The following is a 21,675-nucleotide window of genomic DNA, read 5'->3' as shown; positions in this document are numbered from 1 at the left end:
TTAACCCTCTCGCTCTCCTTCGGGTCACATAGACCCGAAGAAACATTTTTTTTCCTTCCCACTTTCTTGGGGCGGGTCAGTCAGACCCAAAAATTAATTTTCTCACCTGGCGAGAAAATAAATGAAAATATTTTTTTGGGTCTGATTGACCTGCCCCAAGAGAGGGGGAAGGAAAAAAAAAAGTTTCGTCGGGTCTATGTGACCCAAGAGCATTAAAGATGCTGCAAAATTTTGTGTAGGTTAAACTAGAATGGGTCTATGCAACTAAACCAGGATTACTCAAAGTCTAAACTAGGACTAAACCAGGTCTAAAACAAGACTTGATAGATTTGCATGTAGAGAAATGTAACCCAAAAATGTACCTTCTTTCACACCAGGTTGATATGAGACTTGCAATTGTTGGAGAATTAAAGGTGCACTATGCAACTTTTCTGGTAGATGATTTGTCAGCTGCTTGTCTCCATAAAGATATTATTTATAATGTCTCACAGTTACGCATTCAACTTTTCTATCCCCATGAAAACAAGTAGGGGGTGTTACCAGGATACTTTAAACATAGTGGGTGGGCTAAACTAGAACAGGTCTAAACTAGATCTAAACCAGGACTAGAAGGACTAATGAAAGGTGTATTGTCCTGGTTTGTTCCTAACTTGATGCTGGTTTAGTCCTGGTTCATGCATTTCCAGGTTTAGAGAGGACTAAACCAGATCTGAACCATAGGCTGTATTAAGAAATGGACAAAGGGAGTGTGACAAATGAAGCTCACAAGGCTGGTGGTTATAGGGGCAAATTTGGAGCCGATATCCATATTAATGTTACGGTCCCAGGCCTTAGTTCTAATTTGTTTTGTGTGATTTTTGGTGGGGCATGTTCTCCTACCAGCACCTAACTGGGGCTGCTGGCCTTGGTGGCCAGTATGCCATTTTTGTGTTTGTGTGTAGTTTAGTTTAGTTCTGTTTTGTGCCTTTTTTGATTTGACTCGATTATTTATGTGGTTTAATTTGGGGAACTTGTGTTTTAGTTTAGTGTGTGTCCCTTAATTTTACCACTTGTTTTGTGTAAGCCTGCGTGACCCCTTTTGTGGCACAAAACTCTGTTTATTCTGTTGTTCTGTGTCTTAGTTTAGGTTGTTTTCTGTATATTTTAGTTTTTTGTTAATTTACCTTTTATCTTCCTGTTAATTAAACATTATTTAATTTATTCCATTTTACATCTTGGTTTTATTTTTGTTACTTTCCAACCCCCAAATGAGCTGGGTCATAACAATTAGAAATATAAATGTATTAACAGACAAAACTGCAAAGTAAAAACACCACAGGATTTTGTAGAGCACATTGATATAAACACTTTAAAACCAAAATGCCAAGGTTTACTGCAGCATTTATAGGGAGCGGGGTGACAGTTTTAAATGTAAAGTAAATTGGAGCCAAACTATGTCCTATTTGGAACGCAGTAGTTAGTGGGTTAGCTATGCCCATTTATTTGTACAGTCAATAGTCTAAACCAAGACTAGATGGACTTTTTTGGATGTGGAGTAAAAAAGAGAGAGATGATATGAGGCTTACAGTATAGTGAAGAATTAAAGATGCACTATGTCACTTTTCTGGCAAGCTGCTTGTCTCCATGGCGATGTAACTGCTGTGACCATAGAATGTTCCATAACACTACACTGAACTTATCTATCTCCATGGAGATGAGAAAACAAGTCAACTTCCCAATCAGATCAGAGGAGATTGGAACCTGCTCACAGTAGAAATGCATGTTTTTCCAGATATTTTGAGCCATAAAAGCATTCGTAATTTAAACTGATGCAAGAATCATACATTTAATACCGTATTGTGGAATATTCCATGCAAAGAACTAACATCTTCATAGAGACAAGCAAGTTGCCACCAGAAAAGTTACAATACTTTTGAATTTGCATTAAGATACACAAGACAACATGCACTCTTGTACATTTTTTATTTCAAATTATTATTCTATGCCATTACAAAAGCATAAGGTTTTAAAATCCTGCTTGTTTTTTTTCTAGCATACTTTAAATATACAGATTTATACATTTCTGACCGAAGCATCTCTCCAAAGTAAAGTTCGATTTCTACAGAAGAACAAGAAGAAGGCATCCAGTGGTAGATAAGTTCACAAAGCTAAGGTGCAAAATGTCATGAAGTTACATATAATGGACTGACAGATGGGGATAAGACATAAACAGTGGGGAAAAAGTAGCAATAGTTTAGCATTTTGTAAATTGGGTCAAAAAGATACTAAGTTATACAATTACGTGTGATTTTTGGTAAGACTGCTGCAAGACAATTCAGTTTAAATTAGAATGGAGAAGCATACAGGCAGCATTTATTAAGGTAATACATTGTCTTTTGCATCCTCTATTGGGTCCGTGTGGTTTAGACGTCCACAAACATGTTCCGAAATGCACACAATTCTCCTATTAGTCTACCAGTTCATCTTTCAGTATTTTCTCAAGTACTAGATATTATATGTATTTAAAATGTGAATTTGAATATTTAAAATTCAAATATATATAAGATGGTATAGATATTTCCCAGTTGTTGCAGCCCTTGCTTGGTATATCATTTGGAGAAGCAGACAGGAGAAATTACAAAGAGCCTAAATTAAACAAAGGTGCACATATGGTCCCTATTGGATATTTCTATACATAACTTAAATGATAAATGAATTATGGGCAATGTAAATTTTGATATTTTACACATTTCATACATATTCAAATATCATCATTAATATCCACTTATTGGGGCAAATCCCACCAGCTAAAAATCACAGCTTTAAAATAAATTATTGAAATATAGTTAAGAATACTGAACTATTATTTGTTTGTTTGGTAGAAATTGGCAATTCTAGGGCTGAAATGAGCTCCAAATGATTCTAATGAAGACGTGTGAAGTTTAAACACAGTGGAGCACTTTCTATTACCGCACGACATCACAATTTGCAAGTGTTTCTGTTTTGAGAAAAGAACTCAGCTTAAATATGAAGGGTTTGTGTGGTAAACCTGTGTGAATGACAAAAACAAATGAAGTGTAAATGAAACTGTTTTGGATATGGAAACAACATTATAACATAGATAATAAAATAAAATAAAATGGGCCCTTTAACTATTCACCTTGGAACACTAATCCTGTTATAACAGCCCTTTCTGCAACTCCACACACTTGTATCCAATCATATAGAATAACAAACATATCTTAGTATTTAATAGACCCCAATTTACAAAAAAACTGTACACTTCAAATAAGGACAGCAACCCAGCAAGCAACATGTCACCGCCCATTCTTCATATAACCATAGCATTTTTACAACTGCGTCTTAAACATTCAAAGTACACTCATATAAGCTAACAACAAACGCCTATATTTGCCATAACACATAATTCAAATAGAAGGCAAATTCATAGATAGGTACATATATTTAAAGGGGAAATTGCTTGACATTTTCAACATTTTAGAAGACAGATGTAGAAAAATCCTTGCTTATCTTTGCATGTATAAAACCCAACTCAGTCACACACACAAAACTGTTAAATATCTGAATGCAGCTATTGGAAAGGCAGCGTTTGATGGAAAGAACCAATGCTGTTATTAAAGGTGCGCTATGTAACTTTTCTGGTGTAGGGGCTGTCACCTGCTCGTCTCCTTGGAGATGGCATTGCTGAGCCTGGAATGTTACAAAGTATGGCTTAAAATGTACCCATAATAGAAACAAGCAACTGGTGCCACTAGGCCAAGTTAGGCAAAGCAATAACGTCTCCATGGGGACAAGTTGGTGGCGGACACTCCATGAGAAAAGTTACAAACTGCACCTTTAAATAGAGTGTTCAGGAGAAATCTATGCTACTAGAAGAAAATGTCCAAAGATAGGTACTGAGGCCCGAGAACCTTTCATGTTGACCAAAAGTGTAGGTTATGTTCAGTGTTAATGGGGCTAAAAATATAGAGGACAATATTAATGAACTGTAGCAGCTTCAACAAGAATATATTAGACATAAAAACAAGAGGAGGGAAGTTAAATTGGGACAAAAATGGTTCAATGAGTTGTGAATGTAATGTAAGTTTTATTGTCAGTATCATATATTGCCAGCAGTAGACGTATGAATCAACAGACATAGTACACAACTTTTAGTGAAATAAGATACTTTATTTATTCAAAAGCCAAGTCTAAGGCTACTTCACCATTCAATGTAGTCATATTTGAAAATTCTTTATACTGTGTTGTATTATATTGTATTTAAAATGAACTGGGTCACTGGTGTCAACTGGGCAGATTTTTATTGAAACTATATTCATTGTATTTGCTGTCACCGTTTTAAAACTATAGACTAATTTCCCCCACGCACAGTACGAATGAACATTTTTCAGTAAATCCCATATTGTGGAATATTATTAATAATATCCAGGCAAAGTAATAACCATATCAATCTCAATCTACTACAGGCAATACAGATGGTAAAATCACATGTAATTTTTAATCCTGTATATGAGAGCTATAAAGTCTTAAATAATCAACTGTCATCATGGTAATTCAATTAAAGTAAAAGAAATATAAAAGAAAGTGCTATTTTTGTTGTGATGTCTGACCACTGTGGCTTGGTAGAGTCATTTATTATAATGATTTTTGTAATTGACTAAAATTCTAGCAGCCCCCCAATGCATAAAAACTAAGGTACACTTTAACTTATAGGTACACTTTAAACTGAAATTATGCCAATAGACTTTTCCCCTAATACCCCATCTGAGAGCTCTTTCAACCATTTGCAAAACAAATTAGACAATCATATGCAAACTATATGTATTTCTTGCCATTGCGCTGTTGTAGAATGAATTTGACGCCCCTAGTGGCTACTTCTACATCAAGATATTATAGAAAACCAGCACTGGGCGAATAAAAATTGTCCTTGCGTGCGATTGTCCAAAAACATGCACGCAATATCCACTCTTGATGGCATTACAACTGTCTCAAACATCATAAAGGGACATACGGTATACTCTTACACTCACCACACATAGAAACAGACAGGAGGGCAGGTTTTAGAGCAGGGGTTGTTGGTAGTAGACTGCTTGCTGTTGCTGTGGGGGGGTCTGTAGAGGAGGGGGGGCCATGGGGTAGGACACGGGGGGCATTTGGGGGTTGTGGTGGTAGTTCGACATGTCCATGTTCTGAGGGGCGTATGGGGCCTGGGTCATGTACTGAGGGTTCATAGCACTGCTGTAGACAAAAAAGGTTACATGGTTAATAAAAACATAGTAAAGAAAGCAAAGAGAAAACTTAGTATGAGGTGATGGTATTAATAACAGAGATTAGTGTTGACACAGTAATACAATTTCAGACTATTTCGATGCTAAGGAATAAGCCAATTTTGACACCACAATGATAATAAAAATAACAACTGGCTTTTTACAAAATACTATTTGGATTTTTTTATATATTTTGTAGTAGTTTCTAGTTTAAAATATTACGTTGTTTGATAATGCATGCTTTTGTTGTTGTTGCCATTTCTATGTATTACATCATTTTTTGCACTTGTAGTTAAAGCTGGGGTACCAAAAAAATAGTACATTTCATGTTTTCTCCCAAAGAGTATAGTGTAAAAGCAGCACTTTGTGACAAAATGTGATGTCTGCTGTTTGCAACCAATAATAAAAGTATTTTATCTTTCACACGCCCAGAAATAAATGCCATAAGTAGCACTCTGATTGGCTGCGCTTGGGCGGTCCACTCCAATTTGTCTGAAAATTCTACTCTAAATCTAAGCATGAGCCCAGAAATTAATATGTGGATATTAATAATGTGTTAAAGAGTCTGTAACAGCAAGGATCTAGTTGGTTAGTGTATTACGTTTTAAAAACATATTTCCTCCTTGTGCAGTTTGAAAATCTGATACCCTTCACAATTTTTGGAGCATTTGTGGACCAGTCAGCACCTTCATATTTGAACAATAATAATGTTACGCAATTATATTTTATTTCTGGTTTATGTAACCCTCTTTCATTCATTGGTACTACCTTTGGGGCAGAGTGACAGATGTAGTTAGAATTCTATGCCTATGGCATTCTGTGTCTTTGGTATACTTGCCAACACTCCCTTTTTTGACTATTCATGGGTTTCAGCTTTGTATATGTATGTTCTGTATGCAACATCTTGAGGATTTTTTCCCATTCAAAAAGACATTAGAATTGTTTATCACTGTGGAAACAGCCTAATTTTGTGTCATTCTGAAACCCATGGACCCTTATATTTCTTGTATGTGTCTTATTTCTAATACTTACACTAATTTACACTGGCCCTCATCTCTTCACTGTCAGTGGTGAGTCATTCCAACAGTATATAATGAGCTCTATGGTCTCACCTCATGTAGGGCTGTGGCTGGCTGGAGGGGGGAGCGTTAGCCGGTAGAGAGCAAAGTGAGGAGGGCTGGTCACTGGGCAGAGAGTAGGTCTGTGTGGGAGGTCCTTGGGTCATCGCTGTGGTCATGTACGGAGCTCCGGCTGGGCCTAAGTACTGAGGCTAACAGAGAAAAACAGGTGTGAGGTTAGAAATGATGATAAATAATATAAACAGCAGTGGTTTAGTTTTACAACAGCATCTCACTCAGATGGATCTAAGGTCTAAATAATTTTATTAGTGAGTAGGTTTGCAGCGCTGCACTCCCTAATGTGTTGTCATCAATATGGAACTCTTTACTTCCTCTAATTTTCAAAATATTTTTCAACTTTTCTACAAAAATTGATATTTCATTGGTATAAATCTATAATTTAAAACATTTTAGAAATGCACTTTAATCCCAGTGGGAATCTATCATACCTGGATCTATCCTCCAACCTTTGACCTCTGGCCAACTCAGACACTGACACTTAATTAGAGACCAAAGTGGTTTAAACCAGGACTAAAAAAATTGGACTAAACAAGCACTACAACTGAACTGAACTCAGAAGTAAGCTAGGTTCGAAACAGACCTAAACTATAACTAACTACAAGAAAACTTGTTCAAAAATGAGAAATGTAGACTTCAGACCGGTAAGCTCACATAGGCTCTGTAAGCCAAATGCACTTATTGACACAGACAGTACCAGATGTAACAGCCCTTTATGTTAAACTGCAGCAGGTGCAAGAACAGCCTGACGATGCATTCACTGTTCGCAGAAAAATAAGGAGAAAAAAATATCATGATAAAGGATGAAATAAAGCGTGGGCCGGCCCAGTGAAGTGGACATTTTTCTAAATCTCCAGGGACAGACAGCGATATCAATCATTAGAGAGAAAACTGCAAGAGCCAAGAAAAGCTACAGCCTCCTCCTCCTCCGTGAGCAAAAGGCTGACTGAATATCCACCAGACAAACAGAGGCGTATGGGCCAAATCAATAAGAATGCTAAAAACCTGGAATTAGACTTGGAGACACAAATTAAATGTAATGTATTATGCATTTGACGCAGTGTTTGCTTAAAGGTAGGGTATGTAGCTTGCACTTTTGCTGTTTAAAAAACCAACAATAATCACAATTGAAGTCAGTGCTTTAACTCGTAAAAAGACGTCTCATTAGACCTATGTGCACAGGCCTGATGTGAAAGCTCAAAACCTTCAGAATTCACTCACTGTGCCGCAGAGGCTGCACTAGGACTGGTTAGTGATTGGCTGCAGATACTGGGGTTTATGTAGCGACCATTCAGATCAGAAAAAGCCATTTTAGGATTAAACCAACTGGATTTCAGCATTGAAAATCCTCACATGAGAGACTCATGTGAGGCTCAAGAGACTACACTGGTCAAAATTCTTAAAAATAATTACATAATAATTAATTACATAATAATTAATAAATAAATAATTAAATATAGGCAATAAGTGTCATTTAAACTCCACAAATTCAATAAAATGAAATTATTCAAATAAAAATTATCTATGCCACCAGAAGTTTAACAAAATCTATGGGAGACAATGAGTAGTTATAGCCCTTACTTGTCAATAATCAATCAATAAACTCAATAGATAAAGTGCTCTCTGACGACTCCTGCAGAGTCAAGGCTCAGAAAATCTTCAGCCCTGAAATAAACCCGTCTATAAATTATGTATGACTCGTGTGAACTGACCGGAGTAATATGACCAACGCTAAAGGAGGGGAAGGACATGATGTGATGCACTGTTTTCACAATCTGCTGCCAACAGCAATTTTAAAATGGATTTGGGATTGGCAGCTATATTCCAGAATAGAAGTCAATAAACAAGACATAAAGGAGTTCCTCTGCATCATTTTAAAACAATATTTTATGATATATTTATAGGGGCATACAGAATTTTTCCATTAGAGCAAAATTTGTCCTTTGAGTACAGTAGTATATTGTACAAGCCACTCGAGGTCAAAATAAGTCTGCTGTGTACTGTCTACATCTCATTATAAAGCATTTAATGTCCATTAATCAGGAAGTACGCACACATGCTAGTTGTAATAATTCTATGTTTAAAGGGCCCATATTACACTATTTTCTGATTTAAGTTACAATGTTGTTTCCTCATCTTACCCAGAGTCATGTTTAGTTTCATTCACATATGCTTAAAACACAAACCCTGCATATTAAGTCTGAATTCTTCTCTCAAACTGAAAACTCACAGGAGGGGGTCTCGCCCGGGGCGCAAATCAGTGGACGCACCCACATAAATGGCGAGAAGAAATGGCTCAAACTTCAGCTGCCACACATCCTTTCATACCTAACTGATACAACTAGCCTAATCCCCGAGAAAGCCTGAAATCTGCTGAAATCCTAAGTGACACTGACACATGATACAAGATAGAACAGCGGCTCTTTCTGCAGGAGAAATACGCAATAGGAACTTAAAATTTTTCAGTTACTTGTTAAAATTTAAATGTGAGTTAAAACAGTCTTTATAATTTTGAAAACACATTCTGTCATTATGCTGTGTAACCAGTGAAACTAAATACATTATAAAGGCGAAAGCTGCCATCAATAAAAATTTAATTGTGGACCTTTCGGAGCATTGTACAAGTGAATTTGTTCCATGATTGATTTATTGACTGAAGGGAGATCATTAAATGCCCCTGAAGCAGAGCACAGCCTCGTTAACCAGCGCATTAATGGACAGATCAAATGCTAACAAAAAGTATTCTATTTCAAAATATATCTGCAGAAACAAAGAAATCTTATCTGGTATTTTATAAATAAGCAAATGCACAAATTGTATTATATTAACAATACTTTAAAATTCAAGTCACCAGTTTGCTTATAGTCATAAAAATTTGTGTTTTTTATCACAGGATAACAGATTGTAGATTTGTTGATGTGGATTATGAAGTAATCTTGATAATTACTAGGCCTATCAACATGAAACAAAAACTGACACAAGGTTCACCATCTTAATAAGAATAAAACAGCTACATGTGAAATTATTTTTTTCACAACAGCTTCAGGAAGAGATGCCATTATCCAACTCCAAATACATGATTGTTGTCAGCAAGAAGTACGTAAAGTCACAAATGTTCAACCCCATCATATTACTGACAAAATCCCAATACTCACTGTATTACAACAAAAATCTGTAGTTTACCAATATTCATTTTAGCTGCCCTCATCTGTATTAAATATTGTTGGCCAACAGAATGTGGTGATGTCGCCTGAAACCCAGCAATAACATAGGAGTATTTGAAACTTTTAATGTGTCTTACCTGCATGGACATGGCGTTTGCCGTGGGAGCGTACTGTGGCTGATGCAGTTTGGAGTATGGAGTGTAATACGGCGCCTCATTCACCAGTTTGTTATAGAGCTCCAGAGCCTCTAGCATCTTCACATTCAACTCAGACAGCTCTGAGTGCTTTCTACAAGAGGGTAAGAAAACACATTTTTAACAAGGGTCTAATCAGGAGGGCACCTGAATCCTAAACTAAACCTTGCCAAGAGAACAAATTTTGGTAACCATTCTATAAATGTATGATGTTATGCAGTTTATCTTCTACTAAGTGAAATTCACACATTTAAAGCTTGCTTGATATACAGGGTATAATTATAAACTTCTGGTTTTAAGACAAGCGTTCAACCAGCCGTGAGTCATTCCCGCCCCTTATGTCTGTGTTGAGTTTAATTAATAAGAAGAGTGAATAATGGATCCCTCCATAAAAAGCAGCACTTTTTGGAGACACTTTTTTGAGTCAGACTGACAGAAGCGAGGATGCCGATGCACTTCATTGACCCCTAGGACCACCACCAACACTCACACACAGACCACATGCATACTAGGCTGCAGTAACAGGACATCAACATAAAAAAATTCTGTAATTTTGTAGTTTTTAATCCAAACTTTTTTTTTATCCTTAAAATGTTAAACTTGTTATGTTATATATTTGTTTGTTACCTGTCAATTTCCTGCAATTTCTCATCAATCAGTGGGTTCATCTGTTCACAAGCTCCTGTTTAAGGCACAAAAGGTACAAAACTCAAATCATTTCAACACAAGTGCACTATGTAACTTTACTCGAGTGAAGGTAGAGGATCCATCACCTGCTTTTCACTATGGTGATATTGATCTTCCTGGAATGTTCTACAGTATGGCAAAAAACTTGGAAAAAAAAATTGCTTGCTGTGAATTTTGTTTAAAGTGCATATGACAGGTTAGACTACTGTATTTTCCGGGCTATTAGACGCGCTCTTAAGCCTCTAACCCCAACAAAAAATGACCGCGCGCCCCGCAAGAAGGAGCACCCACACAAATCCACTCAGGTGTCTCAGCACGACTTCAGTAAACTACAAAGCCGCAACGCACGCAAACACGCATGAAGCAGACAGCGACCGCGCAGTCGAAACACACCCGCAGTCACACTCATCACTCCACACGGAGGAGGAATGGAATGGAGGAACAAACCAAAAAAACAAGTCCAATGTGCTTTTCTGAACCACAACTGAACAACTGAGTTACTGCGAACACGCCAACAATCAGCACCCTCACCCACGACAGCACCCTCCCTAATCCCTCCCAATTGAACAAAGCCCAGAGTCACCGTGAGCGCGCCAAACAAAGTCCAATTGACCCATCGAACTGTTGTGTTTCGTGTAAAGTCCATTGCAGTTTATTTGTGAAAAAAGTTCGAAAATAGATCATTTAATGACAATGCGTCTTATAATCCAGAGCGCATAATAGCCTGTAAAATACGGTACTCATTTCTCTAAAACTTAGTTAACATCATTAGATTTTACTAAAAATCTTGCAGACTCTTTTCTGGTTTTGTAATTTGAAAATTTTGTAATTTTGAAGTTTATAATTTTACTTCCTGGTTGGATACTGGCAGCAGATATGACATACGCTGAGGTATGTTACCTTGCCACCATATGGTTAAAAAGGCCCAAAACATAGTTCTGATTTCACAAATACAAATGAATTACAACACTTTGATTTTGTTAAATCAGAAATATTGCCTTCTTTGTGCATAAATTGTCCCTGGATTTTGGATTTAATTGATAGCAGCTGATGAAATTGGTTGAGGAATTCTATTTCACCACTATTTCGGTTCCTGTATTTTTTCCAACTTGTTATTTTCTACCAAATGCCTCTTAGCTGAAGTAAATTTATGATGAATATTTACCACACGAACTATCCAACCAGACCAAGTAATAATTAGAAAAATACATTAAATCTGCCAAATGCACAAGTTAAAGGACAAACTTTAGAACATTCCATGAAAATCACCATGGAGACAAGCAGATGACCAGAAAATGTAACTTAAACTGTTGTACCCTCGAGTTGCAGCAGCTCTGTGGAGTCTGGGCTAGGATCTGCTGGGTCTGCATTCTGTAGAAGAGCCAGCGTCCTGTCCATCTTTGACTGTGGAAAAGATAAATGAAACCAAATTAAAAGTCTGAATTAAAGTGAATTAAAATGTTTTATCTAAATGTGAGTTTGCAGAAGACTCCGGACTTGGCGGCCATTTTTACCTCATCGATAAAAACAGGCTCTGGCTCTGCTTTGGTCTCTAGGCTCGTCTGTTCAGGAGTACTAGCTTTGTCAACGTAAAGGACTGAAAGAAAGAGTTAAAAGAGAGGTTAAATTTACTAAGCAATTTCATCACATACAGCTTATTGAAGTAATATTATATTTTTAACAAGCACTAAATTCATGGCTAATCTCATTTTATATTAGGGATGGGTGATATACCTGTCCCAGTATCAGTATTGGTCCATATCGATACAGACTCCTCGATATCTGTATACTGCTGGGAATGATATTTAATACTGATATTTTTTGGTGTGTTATATGGCTGTAAACATGTAACAAATAATTTCATATCCAGGATTATTACATTTAAAAAAATTTATTTGATCTTTACTTCATCTTAAGATGCATATTTGGCTCCTAATATGGATTTTCAAAGCGAAATATTGATATCTACAAATTTCACTTATCAACCAAAGCAGTCGGCAAATATCGTATCGGTTCAAATAATCCATACTTACCTATCCCCATTTTATATCGCTGTAAAAATATTAAAATGTGTGTTTTGACCTAAACTTTTGAATTATTTTTTAATATACTACTCTCATCAGATACTTTGATTTTAAAATAATGAGATCAATTAGATGTTTTATGCAAGTAGTTGCTTATTAGTCTAGTAGTATTTTGTCATCAAATAATACTTCTGTTTGTGCCTAGTTCTCAGTAGAACACTTTCTGAATGGTGAAAAAGTTCTCAAAGGGTTGTGTGAAATCCATGATTAGCATATAAACAATAAATATGCACTTTTGATAAGAAGAAAATAAAGTAATTAGCCTTGCCTGGTTCAGGTTCAGTGTTCAGGTTTGTTGTAACGAAGTTTGAGGGAAAAAGTCCGACTCCTCTGTGGTTCTCTCCTTTCCACCAGTTTGGGTCACTGTCAAACAAGGCAAGTATAAGGATACAGTGTGGTCTATAGCAAAACATACAGTGATTTGATGTTAAGCATTTAGAATGACTTTATTTATAATCATAATTTAGCAATTTTGTAATATATGTATTGCATTGAAATCATGTCTAAAGTAATCTTAAGTAGCAAGATGGATTCTTGAGATATTTCTAAGTTCACAAATTCAGGAGAATTCATCTTGAGACACTCATGCAGCAATGACAGATGTCAGCCTGTTTCAACCTATTTTAGTGAAAATACAGACTTTGGATTGAGAAAAACGTGCAGAAGGTAGGTGCTTTGTGCTCTTGTAGATAGGGAAGTTTTTCTCTCAATTGGATGTAACAAAAACTGGATATTTTGGCTTGTTCTGCTGCTGTGACGTTTCGACCAATCAGATTCGGCTGTTCCACATTTGCCTGATTGGTTTCAGTGAGAGTCGTTCCAGACTGACAATTTTGTAGATCTCAATTCAGTGTGATATACATATCAGTCTGAGCAAGGTCAGTCTAAATGTTTAGATTTTCCACATCAAGTTTCAATACCTGTCATCTAAAACTAGCACAAGTTCTCCTGCTTTGAATGTAAGCTCGTTGTCCTCTGCTGCTTCAAAGTCATAAAGCGCCCGAACTTTCAGCGCCTCCTTCGTAGCTGCGGCAACAGTGCTGTAGGCCGGGGGGTCGGAGGTCACGGCGAGGGGGCGTGTCTCGGCCTGCTGTTTCTGCTCCTGCAGTGAGAGCTCAATGGCTGTAAAAAAACAGAGTAGAAAATAAAGACCGTATCTAAAAGGTTTGACAAAATATCAAGATTTAAATAATTCATGATACTTTAATGATGGTGTACTGACAACAGACAGTTAAATAACCATATCTGTCTAAGTAATGCAATGTGATTCCTAGACCTAATGCACAACTTTAAGTATTCATGATTTATTGCAATGTTCTAATATTGTTTCTAAATAATAAAATTCATGCAATAAAGTAAAGGACTGTTAGAAATATATACATATAAAATACATCCTAGTGCTTTTATAATCATATAAAATCACTATTCAATCTATCAAATATTTTATTTGATAGACTGAATAAATGCAGTATACATAATACTAATGCCATTCTGTGGAACAATCCAGGCAAGGCAATACCATCTCCATGGAGACAAGTCAAAAGTGGAATCTGCACCAGAAAAGTGTCCAACATTTACATTCATCTTAGCTTACAAAACTCTAACAATTTGTGCTTACAAAACATCAATTGGCACCTCACTATAGACAGATAATAGTAGGATGGTGGTCAAAGTATCAGTGCATGTGGGATTGGCAACACTGCACCATTCATCATTATTATTTTGTATGTAACTGGACCAACTGTTCCCACAAGAAACCATGTAGGAAGAATGAATCAATACAAGAAGAAACCAGTGATGCATGGGGACAAATGGACCAACAAAGACAGTATGTAAGAGACTCTACTTTAGCATAAAGTGTATATTAAAAGTAATACATTATTATTTATGCTTTTCCTTATCTCATATGTAAAGTAGCAAATATAGTTTTAGAATATGTATTTATTTAGTTACTTTATTTACCCTTTATTGTACTTGTCAAAACATTATTATTTATTTACAATGTTGGCCTGGATAAGGGAACATGGATTATATTGCCTAGAACTGAAAATATTGAATTAAAATAGGCTGCAAAAATACCAGCTCACATATAAAGATAAAAAAATCTTGAAAGGATTTGTGCAATACTTTTGAGCAAATGTCAGATGGATTAACAAAATGTTTTTAACTATTGTCATTGAGAATCTATGAAAACTAAACTATCAGTATTTCAATTTTTGTCATTACATACATAGAAGACTCAAAATAGAAATACATAACTACAAAATAAGTATTATTTCAACTAAACTACCAAGATTTCTATTTTGGATCAATATTACCCACCCGAACAGTAGAAGACTCAAAATACAATACAAATACATAACCGCAAAACAAGTATCATCTAAAAGCAATGTGTATTTGTTTAAAAAGAAAATGTGTTCTGAAATGCTCCTTTCAATAGAAGATGAATCATTTCTAGTACCTTTGGCGAGGTCGTCCTCCTCTGATGTTTTGGCTGCAGCTGGAGCAGTGACCTTTGAACTGGACCCCTGCTGTACATGAAAACACACAAGAACACCACACCATTAAGAGAAGAGGGGTAAGAGACACTTTAGAGAAATAACACCACCTGCAGTTCAACATTGGAACTGGAATGAATGAAGAATTTGGACATTTAATAATGCCCAGTACACACAAATGTCTGACATTTAATTGGATTCATCAAGAGGAAATTTATATGGGGTTGATTTTCAATTGTCTCAAATAACTAAAATTTCGATGCTGTGCTTTTGGTAGGGTTTGCAGGATAAATAACAATTGCGCAACACAACTGGATCACATTTGTAATAATTTGAGGGAAAAAATGCCATTCTGCCTACACTGATGTCGGTTTATATTGGGTATTGGCAGATACTTAAAGCTTAAATATCAATATTGGTATAGGAGTTGAAAAAGCTGGATCAGTGCATCCCTTTGGGTATAATATATGGAGTAAAATGCCTTGCCTGGAATGTTTCACAATACAACAGAGACAGAGCAGGTAACACAACCAGGCTACACATCAGATCTGTGGAGATGAGAGCCCGTTCAAAGAAAGAAAAGCATATTTTAAAAGTTTTTTTTTAGGTGGAGTGTATTGATTAAATCCTAAATTGATATGTACTGTGGAACATGCCAAGAAAAGCAATAACATCTCCATGGAAACCAGCACCGATCAGAGAAGTTACACAGGGTACCTTTAATCTTTAAGCAGACTTTCTGAACACTTCTCTTACTAGTTTGTGATAATACAAAAGCATGACTTGTTGCTGAGCCCAATATTTATTTTAAGCCATGTGTATTTTAGACCATAGTTTTCCCTTATTAATGCAGGTACTATTATCACTTAGATAATCTAGTATTACTTTCTCTGAGGAAGTAGCTAAACATTGAACAGTGTGGGTCCGTCGTGGTTTCCTCCTCCTGCTGTGCCCGCTGTGCCCACTGAGCTTGGGCAGATTAAATGTCATTCCTGCTGCCTGTGTGTCACCCGCCCTCACCAGCTCTCAGTCATGTATTAACCAACAATATGTGCACTACAATAAGAGGGAGTTCATGCAGGAGATCTGATATTATATTAACACACAACTGGCTGCAGGCTACAGGCCGAGGAGATATGGTTGAAACGTCAATAAAAAATGGATCATTCAATTATAATATAGGTTTACATTGATACTTTGCAGTCACATCACACAAGGCAGATTGGCAGAATGTCCACCAGTTATATCCTCTTTGCATTGTCTTCTCCTTATAACCTCTTGTATATAGCTGAGATATATTTGTACTACTATATTTCTATATTTTATTTATACTTGTACATTTATATAATTATTGCCTTATTTGAAATCAGTCTCTTGCTGTGTTTGCTACTTATTTTGAATTTATTATTACCATTTATATTTTAAGTATTTGCTACTATATTGTATTGTGATTTGTGAGTTTCTGTGTCTAAACAATTTCCCTTATGAATCAATAAAGTTAGTCTAAAGTTACTGTGGTGACACAATGCACACATTAACAAACACTGACAAGTAAATTTTAAAATCGTCTCAAAACACAGGAAAAAAATAATCTCTTTCTAGTCAGATTGTGGTCAGATTATATTAAAATAAAGTTCAGATTAAGTCTAATTTAAGTAATAGAGCTTCTGACAGAGTAGTGCTTTCAGTTAGGTTCACACTCCCAGGGAAGGTTGAAGACACCAGCTGCAAAGTATCAATAGAAACCAAAACATATACGGTACTCATATACGTAACAAAACTATTCTATTCAATTAAGAGTCATGCAAATCTCATTCTAAAGATATTCTAAGGATCATTTCTGTCCTCTGAATGTGACCTTTTTTAGTTTTAGTATTGATTAGTATCTGATTGTTCATACTTATGACAATCCTAGTATCATATAGTATAGTATATAGTATTATTATACTTTTACTCTATATTGCAACAGTAACTTCATTCCTGAGATCTAAAATGGAGCAGGAAATGGGCTTTCTAATTTGCCTACATGAGACAGACAGCAATAAATGAATGGTACCAATGTTCACTGCTTTGAATACATGAGAAACAGAAACGCCTCGTGACACCTGAGAAAGTGCTACAACAGGTCATAAACATCATGACATACTGTTTCCTTATTCTGTCTCAGTACTGGGTCAACATTACAGTGACAAAGTCCACCTGAGCCCTTGACACACAAACTGCTTTTACACAACAGATTAAACAAGGATACAGCCCTCATACCATGTAGGTAGTGCTTTTCAACTTATTTAGGTCAAACTACTTAATATGGTCTATTTTTTAATAAAAGGGACAATCCTATGTTAGTTAAGTACATCAAGCAGACACAATCCATGTACTGAGAGTCAAGAACTTTTGGTAACACTTTATTATAACTACACCTTAATTAGCCTTAATAAAGCATGAATAGACTTAATTCATAATGAACAAATAGTGTACTAATAGTTTAGCAATTAAGGTGCATGTGGTTAGAGTATTACGCGGTCACTAAGCCTGAATAGTTCTTATTATTTTGAATTATGAATATGCCTTCTTGTAAATAGTTCCCAAAACTTTACTCCATGCAAGTTGCACTTTTTCGATTCACTGAGGCATTCACCCTAAAGGACGTTTTGATAATTTAACCATTTTCAATAGTAAAAAATAATGTCACATTTTAAAGGTACAGTATGTAACTTTCTGGAGGTGTCATGTCACCTGTATGATTCCATGGAAATAGAAAGTTAAAAACCATACTTGTGTACATTCTCCATGAAGATGGATGAGTTTTATAACCATAGCCAGGGAAACAACATTTCTATGGAAACAAGCAGCAGTTTTTCTTTGTTATTTCAGTACGGTAAACACAAACAAATCATGCTTTTATTTTAGTCTTTTCTGTTACATACTATCGCTTTAAGTAGTATATTGCAGTAATAGTGTTTAAATATAAATATCCGGAGTGTTGTCTGCAGTGTGTGCTCCCTGGGTTGTTTCTCTTGTACCTGAGCAGAGGCTGAGGGGAAGCTGACTCCGTCCTCCTTCAGAGACTTGATAGTGGCTGAGATCAGACTGAGCTGTGGGTCTTTCTGAAACTCCTCTGACCACTCCACCATCAGCGCCTTCAACTTCTCACTCACCTTAGGATGCGCCTGTGAAGGACAGATAAATACACAGAACTGGTTTTACATTTTGTTCCATATGCTAAACCTAAGATAATATAAAAGTGTAATAGTCCTGAATTAGAAAGTGGTCTAGTAGAATAATGAAAACTACAGCATCACACACAAGGTGGAACAGAGCACTTTCAATTTTAGAGAAATGTAGACAGACTAATAATGAAAGGATTACTCAAACACAATATGTGAGAATGAAACAAAAGACAACTCCAACTCCAACTTCCATGTTTTTGATGAGCTAACATTTTTATAACATGTCTTAAAGCTCACAATAACCTGTTTTGTGTAATTTAGGACCTGCACATTACACATTACATACCTTGTTTAGAACACTTTTGACTTCACTGGCGAACTCTCTGGAGCAGATTTCCAGGTGAAAGATTTTGCCACAGTTCGCCACACAAGCCCCCAACAACTGTAACAACAAGTATTATTATTAGTAGTAGTAGAACAGTATTATTTGTAGTAGCAATTCATATTTATATTTTTAAGTTGAAAGTTAAGCTAAAATAACACAAGGTGGTAGTGACTCATGCTAGATGTTTTCTAAGATGCCAATGGAACGGCACCAATCATTTACTTTTAATGAAGGAAAGATTAATAAGTAGGTCTTATTTTCTGCCATCTAACATTACGACAGTGAATAATACACTCACATTGAGAGCTTGCATTGCAACATGGGGCACTTTGTGGTTGACTCTTTTCATTATAGATCTCAGGCTGTCTTTTGGTCTGAAAAACAAAAAACACAAATATAAAACATATGTTCAACACATATTATTGATACATTTTCAAGTGACAAAATGAAACATAACAGTGTTAGGGAAAAAGAAATTATACCAAAAATGTGGATTGCCAGACGCTGCTTCTATAATATACTATTCTTATATTCATCAGTGATTGTGTTAGATTTTTACCACAAAAAAAATCTATCATTAAAATGTCCGAGATTATACCAAATGAAGTCTTGTGAGCTTGAAGCCTTGTTAGAATAATGTTATCTCATCAAAAACATACCTGGAGCTGTGCTTTGTTTCATTCACACATGTTTGGTAAATCTGGTTTATCAGTTTGGCTACATCTCCAAATCTAATAATGCTCTGTTCCAACTTTTGATGTCATAAAGTGGTACTTTTAAAGTTAACAGCTTCCTTTTGCCTTTAATTCAGATGGGGATTAGCAATACCAGGGCTGAAATCATCCAAAAAAAATATGCAGGGTTTGTGTGTTAAACATGTGTGAATGAAACAAAACAAGACTCCAGGTATGTTTGTGATGAGGAAACCTCATAACACAAATCAGAAAATAGCATAATATGGTCCATTTAAGACCAGAGGTTTAGAAAAGAAAGAAAATAAGTTTTAAAATTACATTTACCTACAGCTACTTTCAGTCTTTTCTATTTCTTACCCATTTGGTGTTGTTCCAATTCTGTCACATATGTCCATAATAAGGCCCCAGTCATCTGTCGTGTTAGTTTCATTGGTTACCTTTTCTGCAATAAAATAATAAACACTTTAGAAGATAAACACATACAATGTTTTGATTTTGATTATACATTTTTACAGTAACCGTTCTTGTAAGAGGAAATAGATGAAATACTTCTTTCCCATATCCTCAGTGTCTCAACTTTATTAGCACATTCTCTTACCCAAATACCACCATGTGACATGTCTGTGTTGCCTTTGAGCAGACAAGCTAAAAGTCTAAAAAAAATTACAATATTTGAGACAAGTAGCTAGTAAGAATTAACAGTAAAATTTGTTAAAGAACTTAAATATAAGGCCTACTGGTGTTACTGGCCTAAAGATTTGACATTAACTAAATCATCTCTAAACCACAAGTACTTTGTACAACCACAGGGGAAGTTGAATCATCTTTTTACAGTCTATGACAGCTTGCTAGTATTTTTGGAGTCAATTTTGTAGTCTTTAAGATTTATAGTTTTTAAGCATAAAAACGGTACAATTTAAAATAAAAAAAAGACATACGAAAAACTACAGTTTTCTTTTGTGATGTTCTCACAAGATAATGCAACCAGCAGATCATAAAATGTCACCAATGTACCTTCCACAAATATAACATATTAGTATGACCCTGAATCTTGGTGTATCATATGATCTCTGTTGTCATCGTTATCAGCCACTGTCAATAACAACAAAACAGCAGCTTGGTCAAATAAACTTTGATGTATACATAATCAATAACAAAAGTATAACACTGAGATACTGAGATACTGCTACAATGAGACAGGCAAGTCAGATGACCATGTGTGACTGTGCATTTCAGCCAGTGACTTCAGCCACAGTCCATCATTTGCCTTTTTTAACACAATCGTTATATATGTCTGAACCAAACCATATGAACCAATCCAATGATATTATTCGTTTATTACAGGCTAAGATACTGTTCATAATATTTGTACAATACCATGAATGAAAAGCTAAAAAATATATGATTAGGAAATGTTTGGATAAGATATGTCAAAATCATCGTTATGTATTTGTTCTAACCAGCGGTGACACTCGGTCAGTCGGGAGTCATGACGAAACAAAACACTATTGTTTTTTTTACTGATGGAGGGTTTATATGGGGTTGACAATTTGCCCTTACAATCATAAAATTTGTTCTCATATACTAAATTGTAAATAGATCGCATTTTAGTTTTTTAGTATGACTTTATACTATGTTTTCCCAACCAAAGTTAAGTGGCCAGAACACGAGATACAACTTGCGGCTGTAATATTTGTCCAACGTGTCAGCTTAAATGGGGCTTTAAATGGCCAACAATATAGTTTTAACATGGAATTAAATCTCATATACAACTGTCATTGGCATTTTCTTTTAAAGGACTAAGAATAATACCACAGTGTATGGGATTTAGCATTTATAATTAACAGAACACGACAAAGACACCCATTGTACAACAAAACTACAGTCGCGATCAAACTCGTGCTAAGCTAAACTTAGCTAATGTTGCCTAATCGGAGCACTTCTTTGACATAAATGGTAAACAACACCTCTCTACTTACCGACATCTTGGTCAAATGGGTTTTGGGCGAATAAAGGCATCTTGATAATTAAAAGAAACACAAAATATCCAACTGTTAGCGAGAAAAAATCGAAGCGTCTTGATAAAACTAAAACCTAAACAAATGACTCTTCCGTGTTGAGCACCAGTTACACTTCCGGAAACTTGGTTGCCTTGGATATCGCCTGAATATTTTTTATAAGTTGATAAAAATGTATGAAAATTTGATTTCTGCATGTTTAGTCCCATCAACAACACCAAATTGAATGTAAAACAATTTCACGTGGTTTATTTTGCTTTTTTTTCATGAATTGCTTTTTATTGAGCAATTATTGGTGAAATTCTGACATCTAGTGGCAAACAATAGTAATAAAACGTACACATTTTATAATACAAGTTTATGCACTAATTGATAAA

The 21,675-nt window shown here is 35.6% G+C and overlaps 1 protein-coding gene across 2 annotated transcripts; it reads right to left on the bottom strand.

Annotated features, from left to right (window-relative positions):
- Positions 1-1,945: 1,945 nt before the first annotated feature.
- Positions 1,946-21,426, bottom strand: stam2 (signal transducing adaptor molecule (SH3 domain and ITAM motif) 2). Of its 2 annotated transcripts, none has more exons than XM_020920835.2 (14): positions 21,260-21,426; positions 19,638-19,722; positions 18,884-18,959; positions 18,547-18,642; positions 18,054-18,200; positions 14,994-15,060; positions 13,453-13,654; positions 12,801-12,895; positions 11,963-12,045; positions 11,765-11,852; positions 10,389-10,443; positions 9,705-9,855; positions 6,380-6,537; positions 1,946-5,238 (listed from the first exon to the last, which is right to left on the bottom strand). In XM_020920835.2, the coding sequence occupies exons 1-14, from the start codon at positions 21,297-21,299 to the stop codon at positions 5,061-5,063; spliced, it is 1,521 nt and encodes a 506-aa protein (XP_020776494.2). In that variant the 5' UTR covers positions 21,300-21,426; the 3' UTR covers positions 1,946-5,060. The 2 variants fall into 2 exon arrangements, with proteins under 2 accessions (XP_020776494.2, XP_020776493.2); XM_020920834.2 differs by having other exon boundaries at positions 14,994-15,063; positions 21,260-21,424.
- Positions 21,427-21,675: the final 249 nt, after the last annotated feature.

This window comes from Boleophthalmus pectinirostris, unplaced genomic scaffold, assembly GCF_026225935.1.
Source record: "Boleophthalmus pectinirostris isolate CB_2022bp ecotype Guang Dong unplaced genomic scaffold, ASM2622593v1 HiC_scaffold_1, whole genome shotgun sequence".
NCBI lineage: Eukaryota > Metazoa > Chordata > Actinopteri > Gobiiformes > Gobiidae > Boleophthalmus > Boleophthalmus pectinirostris.
The sequence above is the reverse complement of the archived record's forward strand: the minus strand, read 5'-3'. Positions and strand labels throughout refer to the sequence as shown.

Bases quoted from the DNA above. Each gene is read 5' to 3' on its own strand.
- stam2 (XM_020920834.2), bottom strand. From the start codon at position 21,299: ATGCCTTTATTCGCCCAAAACCCATTTGACCAAGATGTCG. The intron at 19,723-21,259 runs GTAAGTAGAGAG...ATTTTATTGCAG, and splicing joins CCCATTTGACCAAGATGTCG to AAAAGGTAACCAATGAAACT. The intron at 18,201-18,546 runs GTATGTAATGTG...TGTCCTTCACAG, and splicing joins TCAAAAGTGTTCTAAACAAG to GCGCATCCTAAGGTGAGTGA.